The sequence below is a fragment of the Hippocampus zosterae genome, chromosome 10 (genome assembly GCF_025434085.1).
Source record: "Hippocampus zosterae strain Florida chromosome 10, ASM2543408v3, whole genome shotgun sequence".
Taxonomy (NCBI): domain Eukaryota; kingdom Metazoa; phylum Chordata; class Actinopteri; order Syngnathiformes; family Syngnathidae; genus Hippocampus; species Hippocampus zosterae.
Genome location: NC_067460.1, coordinates 17,674,702 through 17,693,446, shown reverse-complemented (window position 1 = coordinate 17,693,446; position 18,745 = coordinate 17,674,702). Strand labels below are relative to the sequence as shown.

Genomic DNA, 18,745 nt, shown 5'->3' with positions numbered 1-18,745 from the left:
CAGTGATTAACATATGGCCACGGGTGTTTTTCCAGCTAATACAAGTTTTACTATAACTAAAGTTTTGGCCTGAAACTGATCAATTCTGTCCCATTATCTGAATCCGAATCAGAAACTGAATCATCTTTATTGGCCAAGTATATAGTGCACACAAGAAATTTGTCTCCTGAAGGGAAACATTTCCTCGAAAACGGAAGTGGACTAGTTGCGCGGAACAAATTGTTTTGGTCTTCCATTGTAATGCCAATTTCCCACAGTAGTGTAAGAGGGGCAGAGAAATCCAGAATTTTAAGGTGCTGTGACTCATTGGTACCTCTTGAGGAATTAAGTGTTGCAACAAGATTGTGCAAAACAATGTTATTTAAAAACAAACAAAAAAACAAACACTACGCTCTTATGGCGTACATGAATTACTGAGGAAAAAGTAGATATACATATATCTTACCCAAGTGCTCTGATCCGGCAAACGAAACTGAAGGGAGAAAAGAAAAAAAAAGTCAGAAATTAGCAGCAATCAATGTCTATAGCTCTACAAAACATGGGTCAAACATTTTAACTATAGAGGAGCAATGAGCTGCCTAACTCCATAGTTACAGCGGCGGAATTGTACATGGCTCTCATAGTTCCGAACACTTCCCTGTGCGCAATAAAAATATTACAATAGCATCCAGAATGTAATATGACCCCAAATTGCTTTGCAATAAAATATCCTGCCAGGAAGTAAAAAGCTGAATCACAAACGGGTTAAAAAAATAAAAAGAATATCGTCTTTCAGATTTTCTTCGTTTGAATTGATATATGAGCAAACCGTGAGTCAGGTGACTGAGCGCAGTGCCACTCAAAAGTATATAGAAGGGCCCCTCGCCTGGTCTGACTTGGACCTACACTCGTCTGGGGTTTCTGGGAATGATTTGTGTGTCCAGACATCATAAAGTCATAAAGATGGCCTAAGCACTCTGTTAGTGTTTCTACTGATAGGACACCTCATTAAGGCATGTGGGACGACCATGTGGTCGTTGCAGGCTAGGCCTTTGCCACAGTCTGGACAGAGGACATAAATCAGGCAAATGAAACAGCCTGTAAAAACCAGACCTGAAATGGAGAAAAAGGGGGAACAGAATCATATGCCTGAGAGAGTGCTGTTTTCACTTTCCGAGGCCGTTCTCACCCACAACAGAGACTGATTAAACGAATGTAGTTCAGTACATACACAAGGCTGGAATTTTTTTTTCTTCACTGCAGAGCCATTTCGTCAATCAATTACTTTGTTTGAGGAGCAAGTTTCTAACTTTTTGGAGCAATTTTTTATTTTTTATTTTTGCAGGTCAATCGTGTGAAGCAAGGGTTTTATTAAACGATAAAAATCTTACAATATAATGAATGAACATTTTTCTTAAATTCACATTGTGTATAGCAGTGAACATTATTTACTGGCCTGGTTCCTTTTATTTCTGAGGAGACTGACATTGCTCCAAAGCAGTCTCCATCCAGGATCAAGCAGCAACGGGCACTTTCATTGATATCACGGAATATGTTTTCCTTGTTTTCTTCCTTGCGGACTCTACATTCGGCCTTTGCCTTTGCCTTTCAACGCAGCTTCAATGTGTCCGCTTTTTCCTTCTGTCCCTCATTTTCTTTGCCTTTCTTTATGACCTTTGCGCCTCCTCTGTGTGCTCTTACTACCACAGGTTCTAACAATTAGTGAGTGACAATCATTTCGGGCACTTTCAAGTGGAAGGTGACAATGGCTCACAGTACACATCACTACTTTTGACAGTCGGTGTTCGATGATCAGTTTTGCGATTCCATGTGTATTGATTTCGAGGCTACGCCGACTGCACTCGGTCTTCCACAGAAAGCGTGAGAAGAAATCAAAGCTATAAGCACTTTTTACACAAATATACACACAAATAAACACAAACACATTTTGATGAGATAAACAGATCAGTTCCAGGTCCCATTCCACGTTGATGGCACAATCAGAACATACCTGAGGGTGGAAAAGGAAGCCCGGAGCTTGCCGCAAGTACTTGTCTTTCAGCGTCTCAAACGGATCACTCATTCTCCTCTTCTCAACCCTGCTAATAGTAGATTTCGATCAGCTCGTAACACACACGTACGGAATTTGAATGTTGCAATTCAAAGAGAAACGAGTGAAATACTCCAACTGTAGCCTGCTGCTGTTCATTTGTCAGCTGCGTAAGAGTTTTCACAATTTATGGTAAGGTAAAAAGTGAAGCAACGAGAGGTAGCATTTTCTTTTGGTTTACGTAATTTCAAACAATTAAGTTTGCAATGTTTCTGTGCCTTCAAAATTCCAAACCAATCCTGCTTTCGAGTTAACTTCGACTTGATCGGAATTGCGCTTCGAGAGAGAGATGATGGAAGAATACCAACATCACATGGCACAAGGCTGTGAGCTGATTAGTATGGATGGATGCTCGACATTGCTACGTGGTTTTTATTTCGGTGCCTTTTACAAATTTGTAAAATGAAAATGCAGAGGTTGTACTGTGCCAAGTTGAATCAAATCACAGTTCTTGGTAGGAACGGGTCTTGTGACAAAAGCACTGGGAATAACAATACCTGTAGATGGGATCCATGAAGAAAGGAGTCGGCCTGGCATGTTGTAACGAGGAGTCGGGCTTTGGTGTTACCAAAACTGCCTTCTCATCCTGATGACCTTCACACAATTTTTCCTCTTCTTCTCTTGCATTGCATCCACGGCCCCTGGTTCCTAGGCTGAGGTCCAAAGGCTGATCTTGACCGGTAAACTGGGAGGCTTCGAGTTTGGAAGGCTCAAGCGGGGGCAATTTGTCTTTTCGTTTGGTGGTGAGGTCAAACGGTGACTCTGATGACGATTTGCTCTGAGCCTTTTTGCAATCGTCAGCCTGCAACTGCGCCTCACTCTTCAGCACGTGAGCTCTGACATCTCTGTCTTGAACAGGATAAACTGGCGGAGAGAAAGTTGTGAAGAAAGGTAAAGGGAACATCGAGGGATAGGGCAGTGAGCCGACTTTTTTGTCTTGCAGGCCAGCTAGGCCCGTCGAGCCGAAATACTTCTCAGCTATGGAGGCAATGGCCTTAATAGAGTCATTTACAGCTCCGGTAACAGCCGTGTGCTCGTCCAGTGAGGAAGGGATAAGCGAAGGTCCGGGAAAGTTTTTATCAGCACCGCTGCTTGTCAGGCTTCGACTTTGGGGGCTTCCATCACGAGCCTTCAATTTGAGGCTTTTGCCATTTTCCCGCACGACCCCCCTATCTCGCTCAGTGTCCATATCACTTTCGAGCTCGGAGCTCGACATGCTCTCCAGATCGCTTCCGCTGGGTGTGCTGACTTCATCCAGATCACTGCTTTCAGATTGGTCACTTTGCTTGTTGCGTTGCTTTGTGGAGGACAGCGAGCTTTGATTGCATAGGTCTGAAGCTGCGATATGACTTTCAGGAACGCTGTTGTCCTTCCGAAGCGCCTTAAGGAGCTCTCTGGACTCCTGAGCTCCAGGGCTAGGTGGCAGTAGTGGATTCCTACTTAGCTCCGCACCGTGCCTAGCAACAGCAGTGTGAGCGGGTTGCCTAACCGGCGAAGGAGTGGCTGGAATTAGTGGTGGGCGGTGATAGATACCAGAAGGGAAAAGGCCCGGGAAGCTGAATGGGAAGGCTGGCGCAGCAGGGAACGTAAGCCCACCATGATGGCGGCTAGTTCCAAAGTAATCAACCAATCCGGCACTGCTGTGGCCCATCGCCAAAGCTGATTTGTCCAAGCCAGGGCCACCAGGGAGTGGCATACTTTGAGCAAATATTCCTCCTGTCGTGAAATGGTTCTTTCCCTCACAGAAGCGTCGGTGCTTGTTGAGGGAAGAGGTGGTGCTGAACATCTGCCCGCAGTCCTTGCACTTTATCTGCGTTCTGCAGTCAGCATGCATGCGTTTGTGACGGCACAGGTTTGAGAATTGGGTGTAGGACTTATGGCACACTTCACCTGCAGGGGCACACAGAAGTAAACAAAGAGGGTTTCACAACGCGACGCAGAGACGCACAAAGTACCGAACAAGAACATCACGCAATACATATCTACTTAACAAGTGACACAGAGGAAATGCAATGTGAAACGCTTGTGTTCCCATCAATATTATGACCATGGTTTCCATCAATGTGAGGAGGAGAGGTGTGTCCAGTTCCTGCTATTGTAACAGGATGACAGTGTGAGTCGGTTGTTGCCGCTCATCACCTGCACATCAGAAATGGTTCCCAGGCATCCCTCGACTCATTGTGTCCCAGGGATTCCATAAACAATTACATACACGCACACACACACACACACACACACACACACACACACACAGTCCCCCAAGAAAACAACACAGACAAACTAAGTCACAGAGAAGGACACACAAAGGAATGCAAGAGTACTGACACACTCACACACACACACACACACACTCACACACACACACATTCTTAGGCGTATGAAGTACAATGGCTCTATTTTAAGTTTGTGAAGGAAGCAGAGTTGAATGAATCCTATCCTGCAGTCTGGTTCCCAGGACAGGTCCCACGTCCTATACTGCCCCCCCCCCCACCCCCACCCCTCTTGCCTACACTGAGTCTCTCCCATCACTCTTTCAGGTCCCTCACCTTGTCCCCAAGCTCGGTCACTGTCATCCTGTACTGGGCAACCTTCCCACAGCACCCTCGAGTGCTTTTGTGACAAACATCTGACCCTAAGAGATGGACAGTGAACATATCCAGTATAGAGACCATCTTACTAGTTTATCAGCATATTTACGACCTAGCCTACTCTTAATTCACATCAGGGTTGTAAAGAAATACTGTAATTGCAATAGTCGTTCCTTTTGCAATAGTTTTCATGAAGCCATCAATGGAATTTGACTACATTTGACACTGTTTGAAAACAAAATCGGTTATCATGCTGACCTATACTAAATTGATATCAGAATCCAGTTTGTTTTAGAAACAGATGTTACATATATGGGGCTGGAGCCTATCCAAACCTCTTGGGTTTTTTCAGAGTACTCTGGTTTCCTCCCACATTCCAAAACATGCATGGTAGGTTAATTAATCACTCTAAAATTGTCTTTAGGTGTGAGTGTGAACACTTGTTTGTCTTTGTGTGCCCTGCAATTGGGTGAACAGATCAGGGTGTACCCAGCCTACTGCTTCAGCACTACTAGCTACATTCGATAGGCATTGGACTGGTGCACATCAATGCTGGCTGCACACCGACTTTGAATTGTATCATTCCAAAAAAGTGACACAGTATATCGCTTTGTGTCAGATTGTCAGGCCTGATATCGATTCGATACAGATCGTATCGGTCAAAAAACATATCATTATTCATTTCAGCCCTACTAGCCTGCGTACTCACGACATGTTAATATGCTTAATTGAAAAGAAGAGTAGAATCTGTTATGTGGACTGCTTTTCATATGCTGGCATGTGGCAGGTCAGGGAAATAGAAGAGGCAAAGGGTGAAGGTCATAATGCTTTAGGGAAAGGAGAGTGTGAAAGGTCAAAATGTGTCTTGCTGGGGTATGCAAGACGGAAAAAGTGTGATTGTGTGTGTGAGTGAGCGTATTTGTGTGCATGCGTGCATGAATTTGTGTGTGTCAGACTAGGTCACTTGGATAAGACCAAGTGTAAGTGACTCCAATTACATGCTAGTCAAATAATCATTGGTGTGTTTGCTCTTGACTTCTAGTGAATTATGTCACAACTCTTAATATTCCCTCCTTTATTTACTTTGGAACATTAGGTTTGAATCTGGAGGAGAAGCTGAAAACAAGTATTCCCAAGAACAAGTTTTCTAGTTACACAAGCATGTTATTTTTGTTATTATTATAATGTACTGAGTAGACTTACATAGGTAGGGTCTTAGTGACTTACACATGAAGGGCTTGACACTGCTGTGGATGTGCTTATGCTGCTTTAGGCCCGAAGACGTTGCAAACGTCTTGCCACAGTCGGAGCAGGCGTGGGCCCGTGCCCCGACGTGCTGCGAGCGGATGTGCCTCTGCAGGTTACTCGGGTCTGTGAACACCTGCTGGGGAAGGAACCACACGGACACACAGAAGGTGTTACTATCGACCAAAGAAACACAAAGTAGTAGACACAGAAATCAAAGCGAGAAAGTGGCTGATCCATCACAATTTCCCCCCAAAAGTCATCACTTTACCTTTGAGCAGTTTTCACATTCATGATGCTTGCCACTGTCATGCGACATCTGGTGTCGGATCAGGTTGGATTTCCAGTTAAAAGCCTTGGGACATTGGTCGCACTTGTATTCTCTCTCCTCAGAGTGGGACAGAATGTGAGCCTCGAGGCTGCAGGAAGCACAGATTAAAAAAAAACAGAACAATGAGAAAGAGAGGGAGAAAAAAACAGCTGATTCTCTGAGAAAGTGTGTGTGCCTGATCTGTCATCAAATTCACCAAGAATATAATTTAAATAGGCCCCTTTGAGTCAGTCTGATTGCATTCTGAGCGAGTGTGATGATCTTCCAGAGCAATACTATCATTGGTACAAAAGTTGTCAAAAACATTGAAATCATGTTTCGACTCAGTGTTGGAAGTGAATAATAGCGTACAGTACATGTCTAGACTAAGTTGTATATTTTGTTACGGGATCAAAAAAAAAATCTGTTGGCAACGGCAAAGTCGACCCTGTTCACATTTGTCATTTAACATTTATTATTCTGGCTTGCTCCACACGCGGAATGATCGAGACAAATGACCAATCAATCAGTCACACTGAGGCACACTCACACTACAACAACACAAGCGCAGGTCATATAGAAATCACCTTTGGATATCCGGGAAGACCTGATCACACTCTTTACACTCATGAAAGTCATGAGACATGTGGAGAGGTCGCAGGTCTTGAGGTTCCTGGGCATTGATGTCACTGTCCTCTGCTAGACACAAACAACAAGTGAAATCTTATGCAATTCACATTCCAGGAAATAGTCAGAGAGTATCGACTAGAAGGAAGTCTGGGCACAAAAATAAAACCCCAATCCAAACCTGCATCATGGAAGGAGGAGGGGGGCATCCCGCACTGCTGCATCTGGTGGTCCAGCAGTTGGCTGCGGGACTCAAAGTGCTGGTCACAGTCTTCACAGCGGTACTGCCTCTCCTCTGCAAAGCGGGAGGGGTGAACATGAGAAAATCGTTGAAGGAAACGTCTTGTGTAAAGTTGTCCCATTGAGCAACCATCGTGTACCGTATACATGTGTGATGCTGACCGTGAATATCAGGAGCCATGGAAGTATCACATGAATACTCTTCTGCCTTCATGAAAAGTAGAAGCTCCTCACCGGGGAAAATATCTCGAGTGACTTTGTAGAAGATCTAAAAGACATCCACAAATACATTGTGTATTATGTCGCAGCTCAAACAAATGCAGCCAACAATGTATTTTCTCACACAGGTGTAAACGCGTCACCATAAAATGTGGACACACATCGCGAGGCGCGGGTACAGAAAATGGAAAGTCATCCCATATAACAGATCGATCATGGAAAAAGGCAAATTGTTTTGAGATCTGAGGAAAACTGAGGTCGACCCAAGTCTTCCGATGGCATGCATTCGACTTTAGAGGTTGAGAGGTACCTATGTGTATGTAACAAAGAACGTAAGAAAGACGCGGTCCAAAGTCATAGCGGAGTAACAACAATTTGGAGCCTTTGACCTTTTCCCCATTTGTGTTATTTTAGTGGTTTATAAGCGGGGGCACAATTTCAGACCTTCTTCCATTCAACGCGAGTGTGATGAAAGTCAATTGTACTGCAACTACCGGTAGGTACTTATTACATCATTGATATTTTTTTGTGCAGTACCATAAAACACACACACACACACACACGGGAGCAAGCAACCATAAAACACACTCAGGATAGTGACTAGTCGGTGTTAGTCTTTGAATGTCATTTTGAAGTGGTACAGCCGACTAGTCTGGACGACCCCAACTGACTAAATACTTCTGCATGAGCCTCTGAATTTTGTGGTAGTGTGGCAGTAAAAGTATTTCCACAGGCACAAGCAGAGGCACACTTGAGGAATTCCCCTCACGGCTCCACCTCTTCCCTGTTGGCCACCACAGACAAACAGCAAAACCCTCACACACACAAACAAACAAGCAAAGGCTCAGTGCAGAACAGAAGACCCACTGTTTGATCTAAAGGGTCATCAGTAGCAGATCAAAACCACACGCCCGCGCACACACACACACACACACACACGCACACACAATCATTGACTGCCACTGGTTTAAATTAGCAGGTTATTGTAGAGATTAGATAACTGGGGTGGTGGAGTTCACAGTGACAAAGACCCAGCAAAGCATTATGGCAGCCATTTACACCAGGGGTGTCCAAACTTTTTGCCAAGGGGGCCAGATTTTATGTGGTAAAATGTCGGGGGGCCGACCTTGGCTGACATTCTTTACATTGAACAACAATATTGTTCAACAAATTTTAGTAAGTCAGTCTGTTTCACATTTCCATTTTTATTTTAATTTCAACAATCTTAAGAATTTATTTTGGTTCATTTGAAACAGGAATTTGAAATATGACATATCAGTCAATATAAACACGGAGTGATATCTTGTTAACTCGTGAGTGATGCCCTCTAGTGTCTAAATGCTATTACTCATTTAGTGAATGCTATTACTCATTTAGCCACTAGAGGGAAGCAGTACTCTATGAAACATCACTCCCCAGTCTACGAGACCTCAGTCAATGCAACACGTGTTCCATTGCGCCCAACCTGCAGGCCAGACGGCACTGATTTTATGACGGGGGCCGAGGGCCGGATGAAATTCGACCGTGGGCCGGATTTGGCCCGCGGGCCGGACTTTGGACATGGCTGATTTACACCATACACTCCCATTCTGATGTGTTAATATTTTTCTTCAAATACCAGAAGCTTTGATTAAATCCACGTACTTATTAGAATGGCATACCATTTATCTGATCCTTCTGCGAAGCTTCTTTCCCCATCAAAGGGCACAAAACCACAAGTACATGATCCAACTGGTTTCCCTGAAACCATTACTTCTTAGCCAGGTTATTAGCACGTTCTCTCAGTTCACACCCTGGTGACTCCTTTGCGCTCAATTGATTGGCGAGCTATTAGGCAGAGCTTTCATGTTGTAAAAGGTCACAAATGCAAATGAATGCTGGTCTGGATGCGCACAGTCGAAACGACGAGCAATTTTGACATCTTGAACAGCAACGTTTAGAAGCACCAAATTTACAATTTTGATATTATTATTTTTATTATTATGAATATTATTATTATTTGGGGGGGACACTAATGCAATGAAGAGGTACTATTATATGACAAAAAAAGACTTGCTGTGATCTGTTTTGGGCCCACAAGAATTTCAAGCATTTTAATTGGTATTATGCTGCTCACTTCCATACCTCACCCAAAACGGCAAAGATAAAAAGATAGCAACGTGATATTTCAGCATCTTGCCCCATCAAAGTAGATGAACAGGTTTGATGTTTGGAAATGCAATTGCAGTCTGCTATTGGAAGCTACAAAATAAAACTTTCGGGTAGCAGCGCTGTCAAGAAAGATTGCTCAGAATAAGGCAGCAAGCTGTTTACTTTGTTGTCCACACAGAACAAATGTTCAGTGTATGAGTCTCTAGTTGGTTGAAGGTAGGGAACAGATTTCCTGCCTCATTCCTATAGTATTTTTTTTATTTGAGAATTATCAATGACTACATATTACATATGTAATATGCGATTGGTTGGTTGCCAGTCAATCGCAGGCTACATATAGATGGAAAAAAATTCCCATCATCCTAAATAACTGGCAAGGAGCAAGCACATGACAGTAATTTTACGACACGTGTACATTGCAAGCAAGTCGGAAAACCGGGCCTACTTTTCTAAGCCTGCCAGAGAAAGGGATGTGTTCTGTTCTTTTGATGCCAAACGTAAAAGACTAGGTGTGAGATGGGCTGAAGGAAAGCACCCATGTTGGCCAGAGAGTACACACTGACATTTATATGTCTTTGTAGTGTCTTGTGAAATGTTCTTCAACAAGGCGGATGATGATAATTACATTAATAATCCACTTGCCACCCAGTTCTGTCTGTGGAGCGAGGACAGCGGCACGGGCTTTTTAAGCGCTAATTACCCACATTATTTTAATGACAAACCACAATGGTTGGGGAGTTTTTCTGCAGACTGCCTTGTTCGATGCATCAGCAAAGCAACGGGAACATCAAGAGAGTGCCAGCATTACGGGGTGGAATGGAAAAGGGCTGTCACTGAACGCACACAGTATGTGAAAGGTTAATGATAAAGATTAATTTGCATTGTTGCTGTTACTGTAAAAGTTAAAGAATCTTTCTATTTTGTGGAGAAAAAAAAGATGATTGTCTCCAGTAGTCGTTTATGTGGTGTGACGATAATATTGAGTCAACTTCAGAATTCAGTGGCTAACTCATCTCTGTTCAATTCCAATTACGATTCCAAAATAGTTTCCAGAGGTTGGTGGTTCGATCCTTGGCCATTGCGACCATGTCAAAGTGTCCTTGAGCAAGACACTGAATCCCGCAGCCCCCAGTTGCTTCTGATTCTGCGTCATCAGTTGTTGAATGAGGTATCAGTGTAAAACGCTTTGAGTACCCGAGGCAGAAAAGCGCTTTAAAAGTGACAGCCCAAAAAAAAAGACCAATTTTGAAAATTAATAAATGTTTCCACATTCAATGGTCAAATTGCCTCCTTAATTAGGGGTGGGCACGATTGTAAAACATTTGTAATTTCATCATTAGGTCTGAGACAGGATTCACGAACCTTGATTCTCAGAATGCTTGCCATTTCACCTTAGTTATAAAACTACAATTGTTGCATTTATTTTTCTCTGAAATTGTACACAATATTTTGCACAGGTAAGTTTTGTTTAGCTCATCATCTTATGCTGTAGAATTTTCGAGTGTACCTAATGGTGATGAAATAGAATGTTTTTCAAAGTCCTCGAAGAGGATTTAACACAACCGATTCTTTATAGAATGAAGTGAAGAGTGTGAATGAGAGGGGGGGGGGGCAACAGTTTCTCCAACGAGACAAAACACGCTATTTCCCCTTCTCTCCTTACTCATTCCTTCCTCACTCACACACTCGCCCCCTCTGAGATTTGCTCATAAAGTTTTATGGTAAACAGAACTGGGTCAGAAATAAGAGGATGGAGGCCAGTTTTACTTTCACATTGCAAGGGCTGAATTGGAGCTTACGAGTGAGCCATAATGACCAACACACCTGGAAATTGCTGAGGTTGTATGACATCGCCGTCATATAAATCACGCGGCAAATCATCTCCGTTAAAAGTACTGCACTGGATTGCTTTAAATCCACTTCTCAGAAGAGGTTTTGCTGCAGTTTACACTTGAGGGAGCCCACTCTGTTTTGTCTGGTGGAGCATGTGTGCGTGTGTTTTCAAGCTGACTTCATACTCAGCACTTCTCTGCGGTTGTAAAAAAAAAACCTGTTGGACTCAGGTAAGGCACAAGTTCCCGTTTTCAGCCCCGAATGAACTCTTTGCAGTCTTAACGTGGCTGCTCGGATACACCGGCACACGTGCGCATTGCCACAGATGCAACGAGCCACACTTTGCACACGCACTCAAACCGGAATGTGTGAACAGAGACTGAAAAAGCACAATCAAAAAGCCCTCATGAGCGCACGCGGTAGCAAAAAAAAAAAAAATGACAGGGGCTTTGCAAGACCACCCCACATTTAGTCTATTCAATTTGAGCACACAGACAGGCATTGTGAGCGGCTACAGTGTGTTTTCAAAAACATCAATGCTGGCCGGAAGGCTTAAAGACGGCACATTGTACTGCACTGTGACAGTGTGTAATAGTTAACAATCACCTCATCACAGCCATGTCCGAGACCTGTCGGAACCTTACACAAGCACTAGAGCAGAACCACCGTGTTGACAGCAAGTCACACCTCGCGCACGGTTCTCTCTGCTTGTTTGTCTCCCTGTCACTTTGAAAACACGGAGGCCAAGTGATTCCAGACGTTTGGTGTCTTTCAAGAGAACGGGGGGGGGGGGGGGTGACCTCGAGGGATACTTATCCTCTTAAGAAAAGTGAGAAGAGGGGTGACAGAGGAGTCGCTGATTTGTTCAGGAAAGTCCTTTTCAGTTGTTCACCTAAAGGCTCCATTATGCCAAGGATACCTGACGCATCCCTTTCCTTTGAATTTTGTTACAGGGCTCTGCGGAGGTTTCGATCCACCATTCCCATTGCTCAAATGACCAGAGATGATCTTCAACACAGCCACAGCAAAGAAAAAAAAATCTGAGAGATTTGTTTGTTTGCATTTTTCTTGGTTCTTGGAGCAGAGGTGGGCGCCATCATTAGAATTCTGAAGAGTGCAACGTTTCAAAATCCACATCTTGATCCAGACCACTAAACTTCAATGGGCTCAACACAGTTATGTAAAAAATAAAATAAAATAAATGTATTTTTAGCGTAATCTTGCTTCCTGCATCGGGATTCGTATTTACATTTTTGCCATCAAAACCACTGTTGTGAAAAGGTGGCCTATGACTTTTTCATAACACCCTGACTCATTTTGTGATCATCTGTTCATCCTTTCCTTACAGACAATTTTCCCCTCTTTTTCGTGACTCCTCACTGAGAGGTAATGACAGGCATGGGGCTTAAATTTCTTTTTTTTTTTGCACGGGTCATGCCACGGAATGTGCTACACGCGTGTCAAGTAAAGTTTAGTCTCTTGTCCACCACCCTCTATGAAAGAATGACTGAGTGGGATTAGTGAGGTGAACAGACCCCCATGTGGGCAGCACGCACCTCTGGCCACAGCCAGGTGAGCAGCAAAAGACGGTGACATTCCTGACATATCTAAGAGTTTATATCGCCAGCGTGACAGGGAAGTGTGGGGAAATATCATCTCGACAGGCCGCCTCTGATCCTGCCCTGTGGTCCTCGCACGGCAGAAGCCAGCACACAATTACAGAATGAAAACACATGCTGATAACGTAGAGTGTCTGCAGTACACCGCATTGTGTGCGTGCGTGTGTGAGAGAAGTGAGAGCAGGGTGGGCCACGCAGTCGCACATGGGACTATCTGACTTGAATCACAATAACACCTTTTAAGACAACAACAGCAAGCAGGACGGAGAGTTGAAAATACAGCGAGACTTTCATCCGACGGTTGAAAAAGATGCTAAAAATGCCGCGTGATTACAATTGTACTTCATCCTTGGTGGGATACATCGATGGGCACAATCATCATTTGGGAATTCAAAATAACCCCCCCAAGCCCCCCTGCCCATTTCTCATCAGAATCTAGTGTGCATTTCTCCAGAATAAGCTGCATGTGTCTCCACTTACCTGATCATCGATCTGGCAGGCTGTCAGGTTATGCTGCTTGGCAGTGGGGGCAAACTGGATGTACTTCAGCCAGCTCCCGATATCTGGCTTACTGGCATCAACACAATATTTCACATGGCCTGACCCATCCAAGATCTGAGGAGACAGAGACAAGTAGAGATCAATATCAGTCCAGGTGACTGTGTACCAACCATACCTTGCACTGAGAAATAAGGCTCTAATTTGGGGGTCACTGTGGAAATTGACATCCACGCCAAAGACCTATTTTGAAATATTTTCAACATCTAAACAATGGTGGGAGGAGTGTGGGGGGGGGGGGGGGCAACAAGTGCATATATGACAGTCAGCAAATAAAATGTGTGGTTAACAATAAAACTATCGATTTGTTGAGTCCTTGGAAAATATATTTATCGATTCATTGCACATGCAGAGATATGAATATGGGTCTATGCTAAAAATAATAATAATAATTATTATTATTATTATGTGGGTAGGGAAAAATAATAGCCAGCCACAGTTATGAAACATACAACGGATTCATTGATTTAGAGACACAAAAGGGATTTTTAAAAAAGAGCTGATTTTTTAAAGCTTACACAACATCTTTAACGAAGGACACATCAATTAACAGCAGCAATTTAAACTCAAGGAACAACAGTTAGGTCGGCCCTCTGACGCTTGGCTCGTGAATTTCTTGACACGAAAAGGAAATTATGCATTATAAAAATCAACAATGAAAAATATTTTGAACATGAAAGAATACAACAAAACGTGGACACCGTGTTCAGCATGCACATTGTAATGCCGTTTAACGAAAATGAATTATTTATTTTTGTTTCTCGCTTCCTTCCTCGAAGCATAAAACATTTGAAATCATTCACACATGTTTGGATCCAAGCAGGATGAAAACAAAACAACAACAACACTATCCACGACACGAAAATGTGTTAACATAAAAGAAGGATATATTTTTAGGGTTGAGTGAGTCCTTTTGTCTGGTGCCCCAGCATTGTTTTCACGTCTTGAACAATTTAAGTCGGATTGAATTCGCCCTGACAGCAACAATAAACTCTCTAACACTAAACACACTAAAAATATAAATACATTTTAATATATATTTTTATATATACATATATATATTTTTTTTTTTCGTTTAAGTCGGTTTCTTCTTACCGTTGACTGTTGATGTCGGCGTGCCGTTCACGAAAGTGCGGTTGGTGAAGTGAGCAAAAGTGATGGAACTCCGCTTCAAAGATCGCTCTATCTTGGGATTCTATTTTGGTTATAATTTTTCATGTAATCAGCCCCGTCCATTTTAATTGTCACCAAAAATATACGGCAAAAGTTTTTTTTTCGTTTTTTTTTTTTTTATCAGGCTCTCCAAGACGCCGGTTGAGTGTACGACTGACTCCTCTCGGGTGCGCGCACACTTCACTGCCCGCCACACACCGCGTGCTTTCTCAACTCCAGTCCTCTCATCACCGCGTTGCCTTCACGGACCCGTCTGACTGGTGCATCTCCCTTCTGTTTCGCGGTGGCCCCCGGAGACGTCCCCGGCTGCAATTCCCTCCGGTACATCAACTTGCTTCCAACTTTTCACTGTGCGCGACTCGTCTGCTCCTCTCTTGTCACTCCTCCTGTCCCGACGCACCCAGGTGTCCCCCCCTCCCCCCGCCTCCCGCAGACACACACCCACCTCCTCCTCTTATTGTAATGTATCAATTATAAGATAAAGGCAGCGTTTTAAAAGTTCTTCTTTTCTTCTGTGGATCTCTCTCTCTCTCTTTCTCTCTCGCTCTCTCTCTCTCTTTCTCTTTCTCCTTGTTTTACGCAAAAGCGACATCCATCCTTACGGCCCCATTCTGGGCAACTGTCCGGCGGAAGCAGCTCCTCTCCGCAGTAAATTGTAAAGTGACGGGGGCCCTGGGTCGCAAAGGTTGAACAGGGTCAGAGACAGGTCGAGATGGGGCTTCTAAAGGGATAAACTGGCCCGGCACACTTTAATGAACCAACAGAAGCTTCAAAGGGAGCCATTGTTCATATCTTCTCCAAACTTGTCCACAACACTCGATGTCACTTCTTGAGGCGTTTCATGACAATGGTGACCTAACGATTATTTTGTCGGCTTTCGTTAACTTAGTTTTTTTTTTTTAATTATTCGGAATGTGGCGCAAAGCGCGTCAGCACACCTGCGGAGGCTTGTGTCACGCAAGAAGCTCATTCAAGAATTAGTGTGATTGTACAAAAGACAGGTGGGGACGTGCCTTTTGAATCTCGAAAGTACAAAGAATAAAGAGAGACGACTGTTGTCAGTGAGCCGAGTTTATTAAGCAGCTCATAAAGCTGAGGAGGTTCTGCAGCCTTGGCTGATGAGAGCAGATGATGATGGATAATGCCTCAACTCTGTGACATTGACCTTCCATCCGAGATAATAGCCATTGTTTTGGCAAATCGCGGAGCAAATGTGCAGGAAGGACAGGAAAAATCATGTGTAAATAAGGCAGGACCCCGCCACCGATTCCCATCGTTTTGCGCTCCCTGAGAACCCAGCAGAGACCCCGGTCCGCCCGGTCATTGATTTCCTGCCTCTCCTCGACTTGTCCATTGTTGGAAGCCCTTTTAATTTAGCCATAAATTGGGAAAGCTCAAGCCGAATGAGCTGTTCTATTTTCTTCCTGTCAGGATGAGGGATTTGTTTTATGATGCATTGTTTATGAAATACAAGTAATCTGAGAAGGCTTCGTAGCCTTTTTCGCATCTGATCCAGCATTCTGAATCTGTGTAGAAAAGGAACGACGCACGCTCCCGATTTGTGGGGGGTAAACGTGGGCAACAGTGTAGCAGGACCCCCGAATGCCGACGACATCGGTACACGTGTCGTTACTTTCCCACACCAGGAGATGGCGTGCTCTACTGAAGTGAACTTCCAATTGCTCAGAATGGAACATTGGACTGCAGAATGGCATTTCAAACTCAATGAAAGATGTGAACTAACTATAAAACTCAGTGTTTAGTCTTAAATTATTGCGGTAATTCAATTATAATCCGGTTCATGATTCAAAGTAACTTTCCCTTGAAATTCAACTGTATGGACCTGAATGGATAATGCCATGAACGTGCTCCTCTAAAATGCTTGAAACAGCTGTGTAAAGATGGGTGACAGTTTGTTCAAACAGTGTTAACAAACCTGGAAAGAATTGCAATGCGCATAGCATTTGAACCATATTGTGATGTGCATGGAGGAAATTGATCTGCTCGATGAGAATTATTTGATATGGCTTTGAGGTAAAGATTTTGCCCTTGTGGAAAGCTGTTTGTCAACATATTACAAAACCAACACAGGCAAAATTCAGGCTGTATTTTCTTCCAACTACATAGAACACAGCATTTTGTCCCAGTGTGGGACAAATAAAGGATATCTTAACTTATGTTCATACCTATTTCTAATCTCATAAGTGTTCAAATCATGTTTAATGCTGCGGCTTTCGGGCACTGTGAAATTGTCTCGCAGCATTCTTGTTTGTTTTAAGAGTTCAGACATGGGGAAAAAATATTCATGCATGAAGGTTGATGGTGAAATGTCTTCTTTTGAATTGAGTTGAGGTGCAGCTTCATTGATCATATGATTTTCTTTAATGTTTTTGACGCAGCAGATTTGGACTTTTGCTGCTGGGCTCTGGCTTTTTGTAAGTCATAATAGGACTGAAGAGGGGGGGATTCCCGTGTGGGTTGCAGCCACTCCAGCCGTACAGACAGCTCCACGCTGCAGCTGAGGGGGCTACATGGAGACAGAGCAGAGGCCTGTGTGGCACATTCCATCATAGGAGGGCACCATTAGGAAAAGGAGAGAAAGTCGACGTTGCAGCCAAATCAACATTAAATGATCCGCCATTCATTGGGAAGACCTCCCAGAGGTGGGATGAAAAGCCGCTGATACAGAAATCTTAAAACAAGACACGTCAACTTTACCTCTAACCTAAAAATCCTTGACCCAAGATTAGTGTACAGCGGAATAATCCTACTGCTCTAGATAGACCCTGTGTCCAATTGGTCCATACCAATTACCATTAAGACAGAGTGGAGGAAATGACAGTGGAAAATGTAAATACCAAAAATTCGCTGGGCCTGGAAATAGGCCTGTCGTGAGCAGCGTGTTAATCTCCACCTCAGTAATTTGGTTCTGCAGCAGAAGACAGAAGCCCTGCTGCTGTGCCCTGCACTTCATAAATCACTGCTTTATGTGGACAAGGTCAGCTCACCCCCTTCCCCTTCCACTGGCCCCTCCGCCATGTTTACCCGGCCTCCCGGGGGCTCTCAGGACCAGAGCAGCCCACTTCTAATTACTGTGGATTATTTTCATTTGCCGGGGGTCAGTCAGGCATTCCGGCAGAAAGAGCGAGTAGGGATGATTTTCGGACAAATTCTGTGGCCTCGGAGAAATAGGACTGACATGTTTGCTGAATTAGCACCTGGATGTTTTGTGTTCACGCTGTTTGTTTTGCCTTTCAGAGCTCTGCGCCAGAGTCTATCGGCCAAAATGTCCATTTCCTTATCATTACATTTAAACATCAGTTTAGCACTAGAGCAAGAGGTCAGACTGATTTGTTTTTGTCCATTAAATAAAGACAACATTCATATTCAGTTCAGCTGTTCCGTGACACAAAGTATAAGGCTCTCATTTATTTAGAGAGTCAAACAGACAAAAAAAAAAAAGACAGACACACAGACAGGGATGGTACGAGCAGGGAAAAATGCTGACTGACAGCAGCCCTGGAAAATAACATTTTTAACTTTCAGCATTCACCTGGAGGGCACCAAAGCAAAATCTTTGTCACCCGGGCTCGAATCCGAGGCTCTGAGGCCTTATAGCTAGCCAGCTGGCTAGCTAGACAACTAGCTAGCTACAAGGCCTATAAGGCTAAAGCTAGCTATGTTAAAAAAATTAACCAGCTAGCTTTAATTTGGATGGATAGATAGATATTTATAATGTTTTGATGGGTCGCTTCTACAGGGAATGCCAGCAGCCCAGAGAACAGGCCAGCCCAGAGAGGGTCCGCAGTCAACAACACCCTCATCCACTTCACTTCACAGTACTTCACACTTGCCAGGGATTGTTGATTGGTGACCGTCACACCGACCTGGAAAAGTGTGCTTTTGATTCAAGTTCTGACATTATGAGTGGGTTAAGTATAGCAAGACCTACGTCTCAAAGCATATTGTTTTAGTGATTCATAAAATATTGTACGATACCTGCAAATTCAGATTCATAAAACTATATATGAAGCTTGGGAGAGTGAATAACTGCAGAGAAGAGATACTTTTCCGATAATGTTTATCATGATAC

The 18,745-nt window shown here is 43.7% G+C and overlaps 1 protein-coding gene across 9 annotated transcripts in view; it reads right to left on the bottom strand.

Moving 5' to 3' along the window:
- Positions 1 to 18,745, bottom strand: part of mecom (MDS1 and EVI1 complex locus) — a 123,500-nt gene that overhangs the window by 11,409 nt on the left and 93,346 nt on the right. Inside the window, exons 1-10 of one of the 9 annotated variants that reach the window (XM_052077370.1) lie at positions 14,575 to 15,455; positions 13,402 to 13,536; positions 7,262 to 7,367; positions 7,041 to 7,154; positions 6,820 to 6,931; positions 6,194 to 6,341; positions 5,881 to 6,061; positions 2,587 to 3,979; positions 1,991 to 2,081; positions 446 to 472 (exon numbers count right to left, since the gene is read on the bottom strand). In XM_052077370.1, coding sequence (XP_051933330.1) covers positions 446 to 472; positions 1,991 to 2,081; positions 2,587 to 3,979; positions 5,881 to 6,061; positions 6,194 to 6,341; positions 6,820 to 6,931; positions 7,041 to 7,154; positions 7,262 to 7,313 — 2,118 coding nt within the window. In that variant the 5' untranslated portion in view covers positions 7,314 to 7,367; positions 13,402 to 13,536; positions 14,575 to 15,455. Of the gene's footprint in view, positions 1 to 445; positions 473 to 1,990; positions 2,082 to 2,586; positions 3,980 to 5,880; positions 6,062 to 6,193; positions 6,342 to 6,819; positions 6,932 to 7,040; positions 7,155 to 7,261; positions 7,368 to 13,401; positions 13,537 to 14,574; positions 15,456 to 18,745 lie in introns of those variants that run through there. The other 8 variants (XM_052077362.1, XM_052077363.1, XM_052077366.1 and 5 more) reach the window with 8 other exon arrangements.